Source organism: Nomascus leucogenys, chromosome 11 (genome assembly GCF_006542625.1).
Source record: "Nomascus leucogenys isolate Asia chromosome 11, Asia_NLE_v1, whole genome shotgun sequence".
In the NCBI taxonomy this organism is placed as follows: Eukaryota; Metazoa; Chordata; class Mammalia; order Primates; family Hylobatidae; genus Nomascus; species Nomascus leucogenys.
Genome location: NC_044391.1, coordinates 77,857,533 through 77,872,053, shown reverse-complemented (window position 1 = coordinate 77,872,053; position 14,521 = coordinate 77,857,533). Strand labels below are relative to the sequence as shown.

Sequence of the window (14,521 nt, the reverse complement as noted above, 5' to 3'; positions counted from 1 at the left end):
CTCATTTCCATCTTACTCAAGCATTGTGTCTCTTACAGCCTCCAGGAAAAATATCTGGCCACAAGAGACTAAATTAAGGCAAAGGTTGAGTTTTAACTCTTGATTCTCCTGATTTCTGAATTTCCAGAAAACTCTTTTCCTAACTCATTTTGATTTGTAACCACTAATATTTCTCCCCAGATATAATGCAATCTGGTACTTTTGCTTGCATGCTGAGAGAGTACATAGACTTAAATGATTTGAAATCAAGAGTATAACCTTCAAAGCCCAGTATTCTAGGCAGTGATAGGAGAGCTGTAGGTCTTTGGAAAGAACTGGGGAACATCCAGGTTTTTCTATTGGTGTGTGAGACAGAACTTCACAGAGGGGAAACTACATCAGATTTAAAACATTTGAAAATGTGTGTCATAATAAACTCCTTTTCTCCTCCACAACACTGCTATGACAATGTCAAAGCAGGGACAGTATGAGTTTTATGGAAGGGTTAAGGTCTATTCTGTGATGTGAACAGAGCCTCCCAGATGCACTGGGAATGCGCGCTGCTTCATCTCCCATGATCCCAAGTGCTAGAAAGAAGTTCTATTCCCATATCTCACTGATTACAGTCATGAAATTTGGAGGTAGGTATATTTTTTAAGTCATGAGCATTTTAATTACAGCTTGGTCTTTGTGGCTGTCCACTGATTTTCAATTAATGTTCACCCCTTAATCTAGTTTGTACTTAGGTCTTGGTAGCAAAAAAAAAAAAAAAAAAAAAAAGCAAAAAGAGATACTACTTGTAGGTGTTAGTGAGGGGCTGAGGGAAGCAGAGCAGATTCAGATCGTAGCTGCTGTAATAATAATTGCAAAGGCCGAGATAAAACTTTAAACTTTACCACACTGTAGCCACACAATGTAAATGAGAGTTTTATTTCTGATTCAAAACCCAAGCTGTAGCTTTACTCAGAGAAAATCCCCAGCACTCAGCATTTTCAATGATCCCATTATACTTTTTGCTGCCTTGCTTCACCTGGACAAGTCTTAGATTCTAGAAAAAGTGATGGGGATATGATGCTTGATACTTTAGGGTTCCTTTAACTCTCCCCTCTCCCATATAACATTTTTTGCATGATATGGGTGGCAGGCTGTATAGTGGCCCATGAAAGACGTCTATGTCCTAATTCCTGGAACCTGCGCACATATTACCTTCTATGGTAAAAGGGACAATGTAGACGGAATTAATTAAGGATTCTGAAGTGAGCAGACTTTGCTGGATTACCTAGGTGGGCTCAATGTTATTACAGCAGTCCTTTAAGAGGCAGGCAGGAGAATCGAAGTGAGAAAAAAAGAGATGTGAAGACAGAACTGGAGATTAGAATGACGTGCTTTGAAGATGGAGGAAAGAGTCAAGGAATGCAGGTAACCTCTAGAAGCCAAAAAAGGCAAGGAAATGGATTTCCAACCAGAAGCCTCCAGAGAAAAGGAGCTTTGCTGACAATTTAAATTTAGACTTTGGACCTCCAGAATTATGAAAGAATACATCTGTGTTAGTTTAAGACACTAATTTTGTGGAAATCTGTTATAGCAGCAAGAGGAAACTAATACGGTGTGAAATTTACAGCTTTGTTTAAGGATACTTGCTGCGCCCCCTTTTAAAAAATCACCTCTTGTTTTGAAACACACAGGACCACAGAAGGTCCTGCTGAAGCCCTCAGGAAAAAATATCTGGTGAAATTTGGAGTTCTCTGGCAAATGTCCACTTGTTTTTCTCATTAAGGAATTATCCCAAACTTTTATGAACTAAGATCCAAGCCTCTTGATTTCCAAAAGATCACTTCTGGAGAAACTGTATTTGAGTGAAAGTGAAACCTTAAACTCCTTCCTTGGAAATGAAATATAAGTCATTATTGAGTGAGACGTTGTATGTTAGACCATGGATTTCCCAACTCGTTCTTTCTGTTTGGGTCTCTTTAGAGTAGCAGTTCATTTATTTTCTCTTCATTAAAATGAAACAAATATGTTCTTCATCAAGATGAAAACCTTCTGAAATCAGGCTGCTAAGATTTCTTCTGAGCATTTTCAGTTTTTTAAAGTAAATGCACAGACTATCATGCAGACGTGCTTGTGCAAATACAGATAGGAAATTGAGTAGTGAGTCAAAAGGTTTATTTTCCTCAAATGCCACAGAGGAATTCTTTGCTGATTCTTGAGTTGAAAGAGAATAGCATTCATTAAAGCCATGTTATTTACGCAGTTGATTTTTATAACAAGGTTGTTGTTGTGGTCTCAGGCCAAAGACATTTAAAAAAAAACTAAAACATAAAAACCTAGTTTAAAGAGAAAGCTAATGGAAAAGAGGAAGCTTATTAGCATGTGTTCCTCAGGAAAAATCTTGCATTTCTTACATAAGAGCTCTGTTAAACCAGATAGGCTTTCCAGCAGATATGAACTAATCATGAGGAGCTCTGTGCTTGTAATTTCTGGAGTTGAACCCCTCCATGGGCATTCTCCTGGAAGATGTTAATTACTGATACAGAAAACTTTTCTTGTTAATCATAGCAGTCATATACAGTTGCATTTATATTTAAACCTCCTATGTTAAAAATAAATTATCTGTAAGAATATATCAAAAAGCAAATTAATCACAGTACAAGTTGTTAGCTTTCCTATCTGGATACTCAACTATCATTGAAACCTATACATCAAATTTGGCCTTTTCGTATTTCTTTAACCCAAGAAACTTCAACTGTCACCATTATAATTTTTTGAGTTGATATCTCATAAGAATTGCTATGTGTCAGCATAGTCATCCCCCATTACTCTAATAAATAGGTTAGGATTTTTTTTAATGTTTTACAGAAATTGTTTCATAGAATGATTCAAAATATGAAAAGCATTTTTTTCCTTCTAAAACAGGAAGCATGACCAGGGCATGCAGACAAAAGGACACAGCATGTTTCTGTTATTAGCCAATCTTGCTATTCTATACTGAAAAGTCTAGACTTTGACTTGGAATTGTATCCAGCACTGAGTGACTCAAAGAAGAGGTAGTCATCGTATAGAGGGTTTGACGAATGAGAGTTATAGTTACAGTTGGGAGTCAGAAAATGAAATCCAGGAGAAAACTGCTGGAATCATTCTGGAAATTAGGAAGCTGAGTCATAGTAATGGTTTTCAAGTACCAGCAACCTTATGAGGCAGAAAACTACAGTTAGCTCATTTTCATGTCAACAGAGGACAGGACAAGAAGTTTCTGATGCAGCTTTAAAGAAGCCGAGTAAATTGCAAAGAGGAATTTTGTGATTGGGAAGTATTTTTTGACTCTTGGATGGTTTTGTAGTAGAACAGTCAGGCCAGATCTGATGAACAGGTGCTGGGATGAGAATGGGAGAGAATCTCCCTCCCCAGGTATCAGAAGGAAGTGGGAGTCCTCTGTATGCCACACGTGCCTCTTTTGTCTTGTTGCTGTGCCCTTGGTTTCTTGTTTTTCAATCTTTTTTATTCATTTTTCTCCCTGACTTGACTGTTAAGAGTCCAGGCAATAGACAACAATTCTGAAAACCCTCACCTTATCACTTCCTCTGAGGACTTTAGAGCTTAATATGAATGATTCCAATTCTCAAAAAGAAGAGCCAAATTTTTTCATGACTGCTGTGAAAGATTATACAATATTTCTTTAGAGGCCTTTACAAGTAGTTGCTGCACAGTGCAAATTGGAAAAACAGGACAGATTTCTCATGAGGGCTAGACCAGATGGCCTGTGTGAATGCTCTCAGAGTCCTCCCTAGCTGTTGATTCCAAGAAAAAAAAAAAAAAACACTGCTGGGCTTCTGTTTTGGTTTCCAATCTGGGTAAATGAAAATCAACCTGCAGTAAGGAATTTTAAATGTGTTTTGATTTTGACTTTCAGGAGCAAGCTTTCAAAGTAATCTCTAAATGCATACAGGAGAGTTAAGTATGGTCAGCACAGAATGCCCAAATGAGCATTTCCTGTCCAGTGTTGACATGTGGCATTGTTCAATCATATGTGCTCATGGTTTTGTAGATCTCTTCCTGAGAAGTCTGTGCTTTAGACACTGTGATGCTAAGCACGCTATCATCTGGAAGTTAATTTATGTCCAACTTCAGAACATGTATCAGTGAAGAGCCTCTGTGGCAGCACTGTGGGGTCCTCATGGCTCTACAGGAGATGGAGAAAGTTGGTCTGGCTCTCTCAGCACACAGCATGGCTTTGCTTCTTCCAGAGGCAAAAGCTTGGGCTGCAAATTGTGCATATGCAGAGAAGGGAATTGTCCTTTCTAGAAGTGTTGCATGTGCTGTGCTTCTTTCCTGTGTTGAAAAATGGGGCCTACCTAAGAAGCTGCAATGTGGAAGTGAAAGGAGCATAAGGAACTCTGCCCTTGGAGTCAGAACCTCACTTTGGCCTTGGCCCTCTGCCCAACTTCATGGGTAACTCTGACCAAGGAACTGGCCGATCTGCATAAAACAAAGTAACTGTACTAGATGGCGTCTTAAGTTCCCTCACCAACAACCATTGCTAATTCTCTTATTTCTGGTGATCACATAGTATTAATAATTCTCAATATTGAAATGAAAATTTAAAGGACTTTTGCCTTGAATTCTTCAGACTCAATCACTCTATTTCTAATTCTTAAAAAAGTGAAAAACTGGTTACAAAAATGTCTTTAAGCATACAATATGATTAACTTGCAATATCAAATCTTCTTATGATGCCTAATAGCTATTTAACTGAATGGCTTTGAAATTCTTCAAGAAAAGTTATGAATTGATGCTTCTGAATTCTTCTCATAGGAGACTTTTCTCTCCTAAAAAAGTTTTTAAAGGATACTCAAATAAATTAAGAGACCTATATTTTGATCAAATTCACTGAATCCAAATCTCATACTGTTCAAAAATTGATATACTAAAGATAGACTATGATTTGATGAAAGGAATTTTAAAAATCAGAGTGAAATTTAGGAATCTGATTTTCCTTTTGAATGTGATGGGATTTTTTTCTCCTTTCAGAACATTTCTCAAATTACCAAAAAAGAATTTCTTTAAAATGAGTGTACTTCTAAAGAGGATCATTGAGTGGATGTGGGATTAAGGACTCCGTGTGTAACAACCAAATTGAAGATTGCAGCTAGAAAACTAGCCGTTTCCGGAAACTCTTCAGACTCCTTCACGTGCACGTGCGCACATGCATGCACGCACACACGCACATACACAGCCCCACAGCCCCCACACACACTTCCAGAACCACAGAACTGGAACAATGTTTGCGTAATAACTTCCAGGAGGCTCCCTCCCCTCCTACCATTTTCTCACCATCCCATGGATGCCAGACTTCTGACTGCTGCCTTGCAGAGGTGGAATAAACTCTATGAGATTGAATCAGCAACTAATTTTTAGGAAGGCTCTTCCACCTCCCCATTCTCACCATTTTACTTTGAGGCAGAGAGGAAAGCCCATACCCATGGGTGTCAGTGGAAATGACAACGGTATTCTTTATCAAAAAACAATAACAAAACCCAAAAATAAACCAAGAAACTTGGCATTTCAAATAACCAAACTGCTCTTTTTTTCTGGACTAAAATCAAATATTTCTGTTTGAAACACAGCCACAGAGCTGGCTCTCCTTTTCCTCCTCTTCAGCCCACCTATTTCCTCCCACTTTTCCCCAGACGGAGACTTGCATGCACACACACACGCACACGAGCACATGCGTGCGCACACACACACGCGCTAAGTGCCTTTTACATAATTGGCTGACAAAATTGATCTTTCAGTTGAATTGTTTTAATTCAAAAACTACCCACCATTCGTGGGAGGTAAAGAATGGTGACTGTGACATGTGCTTTAATAAAAAGGCTCTGAAAGGAATGGCATGGGAAAGGCATCTGGTATCTGGTCTGAGTCTTTTGCATATAGTCCTGACTCTCTATAGGAAAGTAGAGAGTGCCATGCAATTTAACATAAATTTTCTTATTCCATAGCTACAACTCTTAGATGTTTTTTTATTTTTTTTATTTTTATTTATTTATTTTTTTGGAACGACTACCAGATTAATCCTTTCTTAACAGAACTTGTAAGCAGACATCTTGCTTAAAAATCCTTACTGGTCCCTCCATTGCTGATGTTCCCTTGTACTTCTTTTCTTTGCAAACTTCTGTGAATTTATAATTATTTCAAAAACAATTTTAATCGTAGTTAACTTTAAAAATGGGGAAAAAGTTGGCTGGGCACAGTGGCTCACGCCTGTAATTCCAGCACTTTGGGAGGCCGAGGCGGGCGGATCACGAGGTCAGGAGATAGAGACCATCCTGGCTAACACGGTGAAACCCTGTCTCTACTAAAAATACAAAAAATTAGCCAGGCGTGGTGGCGGATGCCTGTAGTCCCAGCTACTCAGGAGGCTGAGGCAGGAGGATGGCATGAAGCTGGGAGGCAGATTTGCAGTGAGCCGAAATCGTGCCACTGCACTCCAGCCTGGGCTACAGAGCGAGATTCCATCTCAAAAAAAAAAGGGGGGGGGGGACGTTGAAGTTTTTAGTGGAATTTAAAGACTGTTTTCAATGAAATTGGGCCCATCATATTCCAATTGTTCTAAAACTAAAATAACAATTTCAGAATGAGGTGAAGGGAGTTTATCAGTACAAACGTGCTCAATTCTGAATGACAGAAGCTCTGAGACCATGTCAAACACTGGTAGCTGGACCATTCTAAAAAAATTATGTAAAAAAACAAAACCCAAACCAACCAAACAAGCAAAAACAATCCAATGTGCCTTACCTTCTGTTTTGAATGATTGGCTCTTTTTAGGATGAAAGGTTCATGTATGTACCTACATCTATCATGTGTAAATCTTTCATGCATGGTTATAGAGTGTACACCAAACTAACATAGTGTAATGAAATCTGAGATTAAAAATAGACACAAAAATAGAACAAAGGAACTTTCATGCACTAACAAAGCACAGCTATGAAACTCTAAGAGTGAAAGGATGAAGAGAGTTTGGTTAATGGGTACAAACATATAGTGATATAGAAGAAGTAAGTTCTAATGTTCGATAGCAGAGTAGAGTGACTATAATTAACAATAATGTATTGTATATTTCAAAACAGCTAGAAGAGAGGACTTGAAATATTCCCAACACATAGAAATGATAAATACTGATGGTAATGGGTACCCTAAATACCCTGACTTGATCATTATATATTCTATGCATGTAATATATAATATCACATGTACCCCATAAATATATACAAATATTCTGTATTGGAAAAATCACCTCTAAGGAAAGGAATAATCCTGTGTTATTTACATACAGGATAGTCCTCAGTATAACCATTAGGTGGAATCTCGTTCTCTTGGGCTGACAGTAGCTTTGGAATGCCAGAATGTTCTAGTAGATTTTTTTTTATCTTCCGCCTTCAAACCAGTTTTATGCAAGATTCTTATACAATGATGGTGTGAATATAATAGTGGCTTTAAGCATTTTATTCTTGCAGAATTCAGAAGTTTTGCACAAGTATACATTAATTCTTTCTAAAATCTCAGTTTTGTGAGTTATTGATTAATGGGTGGTAAACATAGGCTGTTATATTAGTTGGCTTTAAAAATCATAAGGCATTATATAAGTAGAAGGCATTCTACCTATTTATCAGGGTTACAAGTAGGTCCTCAGCTGCCAGGTAGCACCATATACCTTAAAGAAGTCTCTAGGATAGCAAAATGGGTGTCAGACATAGGCACAATTACTCATGCCCCAAGATGCAATCATTAATTCTGGAACTGAAGCAGAGTTGGTAACTTCAAAATGGATCAACTAAATTGGCCCAAGCATGACTATCACCCCTCCAAAAAAAAATAACTTAATAGGAATATCTTCTGATAGACAATTATTTGTTTGTTTGCTTGTTTGTTTGTTTTCTTATTTATGGTCTGTTTCCTCAACCTGTACTTAAGCCCCAGACTTTACCTGGCTTCTGCACCTTTGTGTACCAGTTGAGTGAGGTTCCTGATATAGAATAGGTGCTCAACAAATATTTATTGACTATGCTGACTAAATGAGTACCTCTTCACTAGACAACATTGCTGTTTCACAATTTTTGAGTTGCAGACCGTTTTCAAATTCTGGTGAAAGCTATAAACCCTTTCCTCAGAAAAATGCATAAAAAGACTTTTTTAAAAATCTTCTATTGGATTTAGGGATCCCCTTTAAAGCTCTGCCTATGAAAACCATTTTCAAGGATGAAATTGTGACCACAATTAGCTACTAACTTTCCATTTTGGTTATTTCAGGCATTCTCCAGATTGCTTACCTAAGCCAATTATCTTCCCTATTCTATGGTGTTTTGTATTTTCTGCTATTTGTTATCATTAACAAATAGCCCATAAATGCACATATTTTAGCTAAAACAATGTAAAAAAGAATAATTTAGCTAATAAAATTACTTCTATCGTTTTTTATAAAGTTTATAATTAGTCTCCCTCCCACTTTTAATCCAAAAAAAGCTTGGTGTACATTTGGCATAATCTCATAATCTCCTTCATAAAGGTCACTCAGAGCAGAATCTGAAACAGAAGAGTAAGTCACATTCACACACACACAGGCAAATCTCCTGACTGTTACAGATTGAGTGGCTTGGAATATAAGCACAAGTGAAGAAGAGGCATCTTGTTTAGTTACCTTGAGAAACAACGTATACCAAAGATGCCAGATGGCTAACTTTTTGTTAGAGAACTGTCTTTAGTTGTCAGTAACGAAAGATGCCCAAGTGAACCTTGCTCACACTCTGAGCTTTTGGGAAGCAGAGAGTTATCACTCAACAGGAGTTGAGCTGTGCCACCAGAAAAACCTTAATGGAAATCTCCTGACTTGCAAAGGCCTTCATAAAAGCAAACTCTTCCAACACAATCATCAAGCAACTATGAAACTCTGCCTCAAGAAATTAGTGGTCTTACCTTTTATTTCTTCCAATTTACAAAAAGAAAGTTCATAGTGCTGCTAAAGTACTAGAGGGCACAATTTAAACCACCTTCTGTGATCTGCCTTAACCCTGGAGGGTCCTGTTCCTGGTGACCTTGCCCAGGAAAGCAGCTACTCATCTCCATCTCAGTAGCTGAAGTGCACGCAGAGCAGCACTGTGTCCACAGGGCAGGGGCTGCGTGTGTGCCGGAGCAGCAACCATAGAAAACATCAGTGGACTCAAGACTACAGTCTCATTTAGAGAACTGTCATTGTGGTGCCCCACTCTCTCCATCACAGGGATATCAGGAAAAGCAAAGGCACTCACACAGCTGATGCTTCAATGAGTTGACCTGAGTCAGGCCGCTTACATTTGCACTGCAGCTGGGGTAAAGAGCTTTAGTTATGGTTGTTTTGCTTTTTCCCACCCAAGGACTTTTTTTCTTAATGGCTCAAACATATATCAAAACAGCAGTGCTTGATGTTTGTGCAATGAGAAACTTTCCTGTAACTCTGCAAAGAAACTTTTTTCAAGGGCAACTTTCATAAAAATATTTTTAAATGCTTATTTCAGCAACCTCACATGAGAAACACATGTTGCCTATGCATTATTTTAATTAACTTCATCCTATCCTAAAACCTGGTTCCTAACAAAGACAAGACATAGTTAGATGTAGACAATTAACAAAATCATATCTGCAAACTGAAGTAACCAAAGTTTTTTGGAAGATGTGTTGGTAGCTTCTCTCCTGTACATTCACAAACACTTTTAGAAACTAGAAGCACAGTAGTTTTAAAGAAATAAAGTCAGAGGGACTTGGTACAAAGCAAATGTAATGAGGAGGCAGGAGTCACATAATTGAATAATGAAATTTTCTACTTATCAAATGTAAGTCATGCCCTATTAGACAGAGCATCCACTATTACCAGGATGATTCCAACTATGGAAAACAACCTAGGGGATGAGGAAGCTTTAAAATTTATGAGAAAACTAGTAGAATTGCAACAATTTACATTTTCTCCATATTTCACAAGGTCTACATTTTATTTCAAGCAGTAATTTAGGCTTAAATATGGCAGTATTCAATCTAATTTACCATTATAGGTGGTTTTTCCTGTAACAAAGCTTCTTTAAAAAGCTTTGTACAGCATTTGTTAACTTGGTCTTTCAAAAGATAAATAAGGCCAGGTGCGGTGGTTTACTCCTGTAATCCCAGCACTTTGGGAGGCCAAGGCAGGCGGATCACTTGAGGTCAGGAGTTCGAGACCAGCCTGGCCAACATGGTGAAAGCTCTTTTCTATTAAAAAAAAAATGTAAAAAATGAGCCAGGTGTGGTGGCAGGTGCCTGTAATTCCAGCTACTCAGGAGGTTAAGGCAGGAGAATTGTTTGAATCCAGGAGGCTCTTTCCCAGGCAATGGAGCCCAAATCACACCACTGCACTCCAGCCTGGGCAACAAAGCAAGACTCTGTCTCAAACAAAACAAACAAAAGATAAATAAGAGAGCAGTACTAGGTGGGAAACTATTTCTGATAGTATAATCCCAGAAACTACTGTCTTTATCATAAAATAGAACAAACACATTTGCTATTGAAAAACTATCCTTATCTAAATACCAGTTCCAGCAGTTGTGTTTTTTTCTAGATGTTCATAGGACTTTAGAAGTATACAAAATGGGCCACATTTTAAAAAATCTTATACACACACAACCACCCTGGGTTTATTCATCCCCCTAAGGAGCTATTTTAGAAGCACCTGAGAATTCTAAAGTGAGCAACCCACTGATGAGTAAGTCACTTCAAAACCGATGGACTGTCTCCACTGCACCTGTATAGAACCTGGATACCCCGCACAGAGGGAATCTTACATGCATACCTATATTTCATGCCAGTCTGCTTTGCGGTGGACTCTTTGAGAGAAATGTGATGCTGAGGCGTGAACGTCCCCAGGCTGCGCGCGATGATAGCGACCGTGCGGAATTTGGCCCTGGCTGCGTTCACCACATTGGGGGCAGTGGAGCTCTGCTTGCTCAGAAGTCGGTCCTCACCATTCCGACTCTTCAAATTGTGCTCTGTGCAGGCTATGGAGACTTGCATTGCTTCCCCAGGCAGCGCACGGCCCCTCTCAGAACCCCAGAAAACAGGCAGTCACGAGAGGTTGAGCAGTTGGGGGGATTTCTGCTTTTCTTTTAAGCCCTCCTTGCTCCCCGCTTCCTGGGGATGCCGTCAGAGGAGTCCTGGCGGCTGACTTTCCAGCCAAGCCCACAAAGTGGCACAAGGGGCTGCGATGCAGGAAAGAGTCCCGGGGACCCAGAGAAGTAAACAGACGGCCCCGAAGTTGTCACAGCAGCTGGAGGGAAAATCAGGTTTGCAAATCTTCCCGGGCTGTAATCGCGGCGGATTAAACAGCCAAATCCATGCAGTGGGGGAGGTTTTTACAGAAGCCTAGAGCTGAGCATTCATGGTGACTGCACGCAGCCCTTCGCGGAGCCGGTCCGCGGTGTCTGAATGCGGGCTCGCTTCCGGGCGATGGCTCAAATCAGCGCAGGCTTACCGCAAGATGCGCCGCCAGCATCCCCTGGACCACAGGCAGGATGCTCAACTGGCGCGCGGAGCATCCCAAGAAGCAGCTAATCGCAAGCGGGTCCCCGCGGACTGGTGGTCTCCATCCACTCCGGCTGTCAGCTCCCTCCCGCCTCCGCTCCGGGAGGACGTGGGGGCTCCTCAAGACCCCTCCCCACTCATTCTCGAGCGAAAGCCTGGGTTGCTGAGCCTGCACCGACACGGGTTTGCAGCTGCACGGAGGAGCAGGCAGGTCCCTTTAAGGAGCTCTTTGCCTTTGTGTGCGATGGGAAGGCAAGGATCAGTTGCACCAGACTCTTGCTGTAACAAATCGGGAGGGTTGCTCCATAAAAAGGGGCTCTGTCCAGACTCAGACCAAATCTGCTGCAGCACAACAGTTGGAACTGGGGGAAGGCAGAGAGGGGGTGCTCCTGCCGCGGAACACGCCAGTGAATTAACACGTGAATACTCTGTGACTGGCTTGCTGAAACACAGCTTGAAATCCCTGTTATTAGCCTTGTCAGAGTTCCTTTCCTCTCTGCAAGTTATTTCTTAAGCAGATAAGTTTGAAGTTTCCTGAGATGCCACAGTGCAGACTTTTTGGAATCAACTCTGCTAACTTACTACAAAATTTATTCTGGCTACCACAGGAGAGACTGGGGTGGGGGAGGGGCAGCAATCCAGCACCACTCAGGAGGGGGGGATGCACTAGGTGTGCAGCAGGTCCATAGTACCACCCAGGAAGGTCCAGGCATGTGGCTGAAACCACATACACTGCCCACTGATCATCTGTGGCAGGCTGTGAGGACAAGCACTCTATAATATCTCCAGGTCAGGTGGGCAGTAAGATATCCCTGGGGACTCTGAACCCACATGAGGCAGGAATATTTTCTGGTTTGATGTCAGGTGCAAAGCAATTGCTCAATAAACGTGACTGAACCAAACTAAGCATCAATTGGCTGGTAATTTACTTTCAATTTGAAATGTATGGAAACGAAACCCCTCTCACAAATTTACTTGCAATAAAATTATGGCTTCTGCAAAATCAGCTTTCTAAATGTAGTTGCCAACAGACACTGCTGTCAAGCAAAAAGAACCAGTATTTAACGCAACAATATTTCTGAATACCATCACTGTATTAATCAATGAAGATCAATATGGAGAAAAAAGGAAGCAGCGTCCCCCTCTTCAAGGAACAGGCCATCTGAGAGGGAAGGACAAAATATTCAGCCTTAAAGGGTCTGACTAACAATGTTGGAAGACATATTATGACATATCTGAATGAGTGGCACAGACACTAAGTACACTAGAGAAAGTACACTGGAGAAAGTTGTTCATTTTTATTCATTCCCCGCACTTCTACCAAGTCCCTGACTTTGCTTGTTGCTGGGCCACGAAGATGGCTGAAACAGAGGCTGGGCCCTCAAGAAGCTCATGGGTGCCCAGGCGACCCTCCTAGAAGAGTGGGACTTTGCCTGGGACATGAAAAATGGGTTGAATTTGATTAGCAGGAGAGGAAGAAGGCAGTGATCCCAGGGGTTGCCAGGTTTGGACAGGACACACACTCTATGTGATTTAAAAAATAGCTGGTCTGATCATTTATTCCCAACTAAATTAAACTGCAGGAATAAAATTTTCAAGTAGAATATGTGCCTGTTTGCATTCTATTCCAAACATGAATTTTAACATTTTATAACCTGCAGATAAGATTTAAATCAGATTATGGAATCTCATCATTCACTCTCCACAACCTTCCCACTCTTTACTTTAAAAAATAAACATATTGACGAATGTTCAGTGATTGAGAAGTAATTTTAGAATGAGTGAGGGTTGGGGAAAGGAACAAATAAGCCTGGGACCCCTTCTTGTACTCTCAGCTCTGAGGGAGGAGTACTTGAAGCATGTCTTTACTCCCTGGATAAACAACAGTGGGCAGAAAGGAAGCCAGATCATTAGAACCTTTATTTTTTCACACTCAGCCGGCTCATCAGAGATGATCAATGTGAATTGGGAAAGGAGTCAAAATGAGAAGAGGAAGAAGTGGGAGGAATCAGAAGGAACAGCTCAGAAAAGGAAAAAAATAAGGCAGTCTGGGAGGCGAGACAGAGTGAATGGATAATCATCCGTCCAGAGGGGTCAGGAGCCAGGAACTTCAGCTTGGACACTGGCTGAGCTTGAGGAGATGTGTAGGTGGCTCAGAGATGAGGTGGAGTGCTGTCAGTTCCACAGGGAGGACAGAAAACCTTGAGGGTAGGGAAGGTCTGGACGCTGTTAGCTGAAGTGGCTTTCAGCCTTGCCAAGAACTAGCAGAGCAATGCCTGAAAGCATAACCAACAGCAGAACAGGGAGTAGGTTATCAGAATGAAACATTCAAGGCAGAGTGCCTCTTAGTCACCTTTTTATCCCCCATAGGACCACGCAGAGGGCCTTGTGCATAGCAGGCCCTCACTCTATAAATAATTGAGAGAAGGAGATAAGAAAACAAAGAAAGGAGGAGGGAGGAAGAAAGGAAGGAAGGTAGGTGGATGGGAAGATGCCATATTCTTGGATAACTTGATTCCTTAAAAAAAGAAAGAAAATCCTGCACGTTCTAGTTTAAGCACAGCCAGCTCACTTGAAAGGAGTGGATAATTGCCCCACATTCATGTCTGCACCTCTTGTGTGTAGATGAGTGTCCCAGCCTTTAGGACATGCCTCAAAGAAAATCAAAGACCTGAGGCCAGAGGATGCTCACAGTGCCAGTCTCTTTCTGGCTGCCCACAGTGCACCTTTTCAGATCTGACACCACATGGGCATTCTGACTGCCAGCCAGCAGCTTGGTGGCTTCCCCCAGCCATGCTCCCCTTCCCAGCGTTAATGGAGCAGTCGGTCTCAGGAGCCCAGAAATTAGATAACACTTGGCTGAGAAAATGCTCATTCCTAATAAGTTTGTGCTAAGAGGCCACATGCCAATTAGACTTGGAATATGTATCTTTTCATTGTCACATCATAAGATTGGGAAGAGTCT

At 40.9% G+C, this 14,521-nt stretch overlaps 1 protein-coding gene across 2 annotated transcripts in view; it reads right to left on the bottom strand.

Moving 5' to 3' along the window:
- KCNAB1 (potassium voltage-gated channel subfamily A member regulatory beta subunit 1) overlaps positions 1–14,521 on the bottom strand; it is a 414,684-nt gene that overhangs the window by 236,718 nt on the left and 163,445 nt on the right. The window contains exon 1 of one of the 2 annotated variants that reach the window (XM_003256334.4): positions 10,829–11,965. The exons of the other annotated variant lie outside the window; for it this stretch is intronic. Coding sequence (XP_003256382.1) covers positions 10,829–11,049 — 221 coding nt within the window. The 5' untranslated portion in view covers positions 11,050–11,965. Of the gene's footprint in view, positions 1–10,828; positions 11,966–14,521 lie in introns of those variants that run through there. 2 annotated transcript variants of the gene reach the window in all.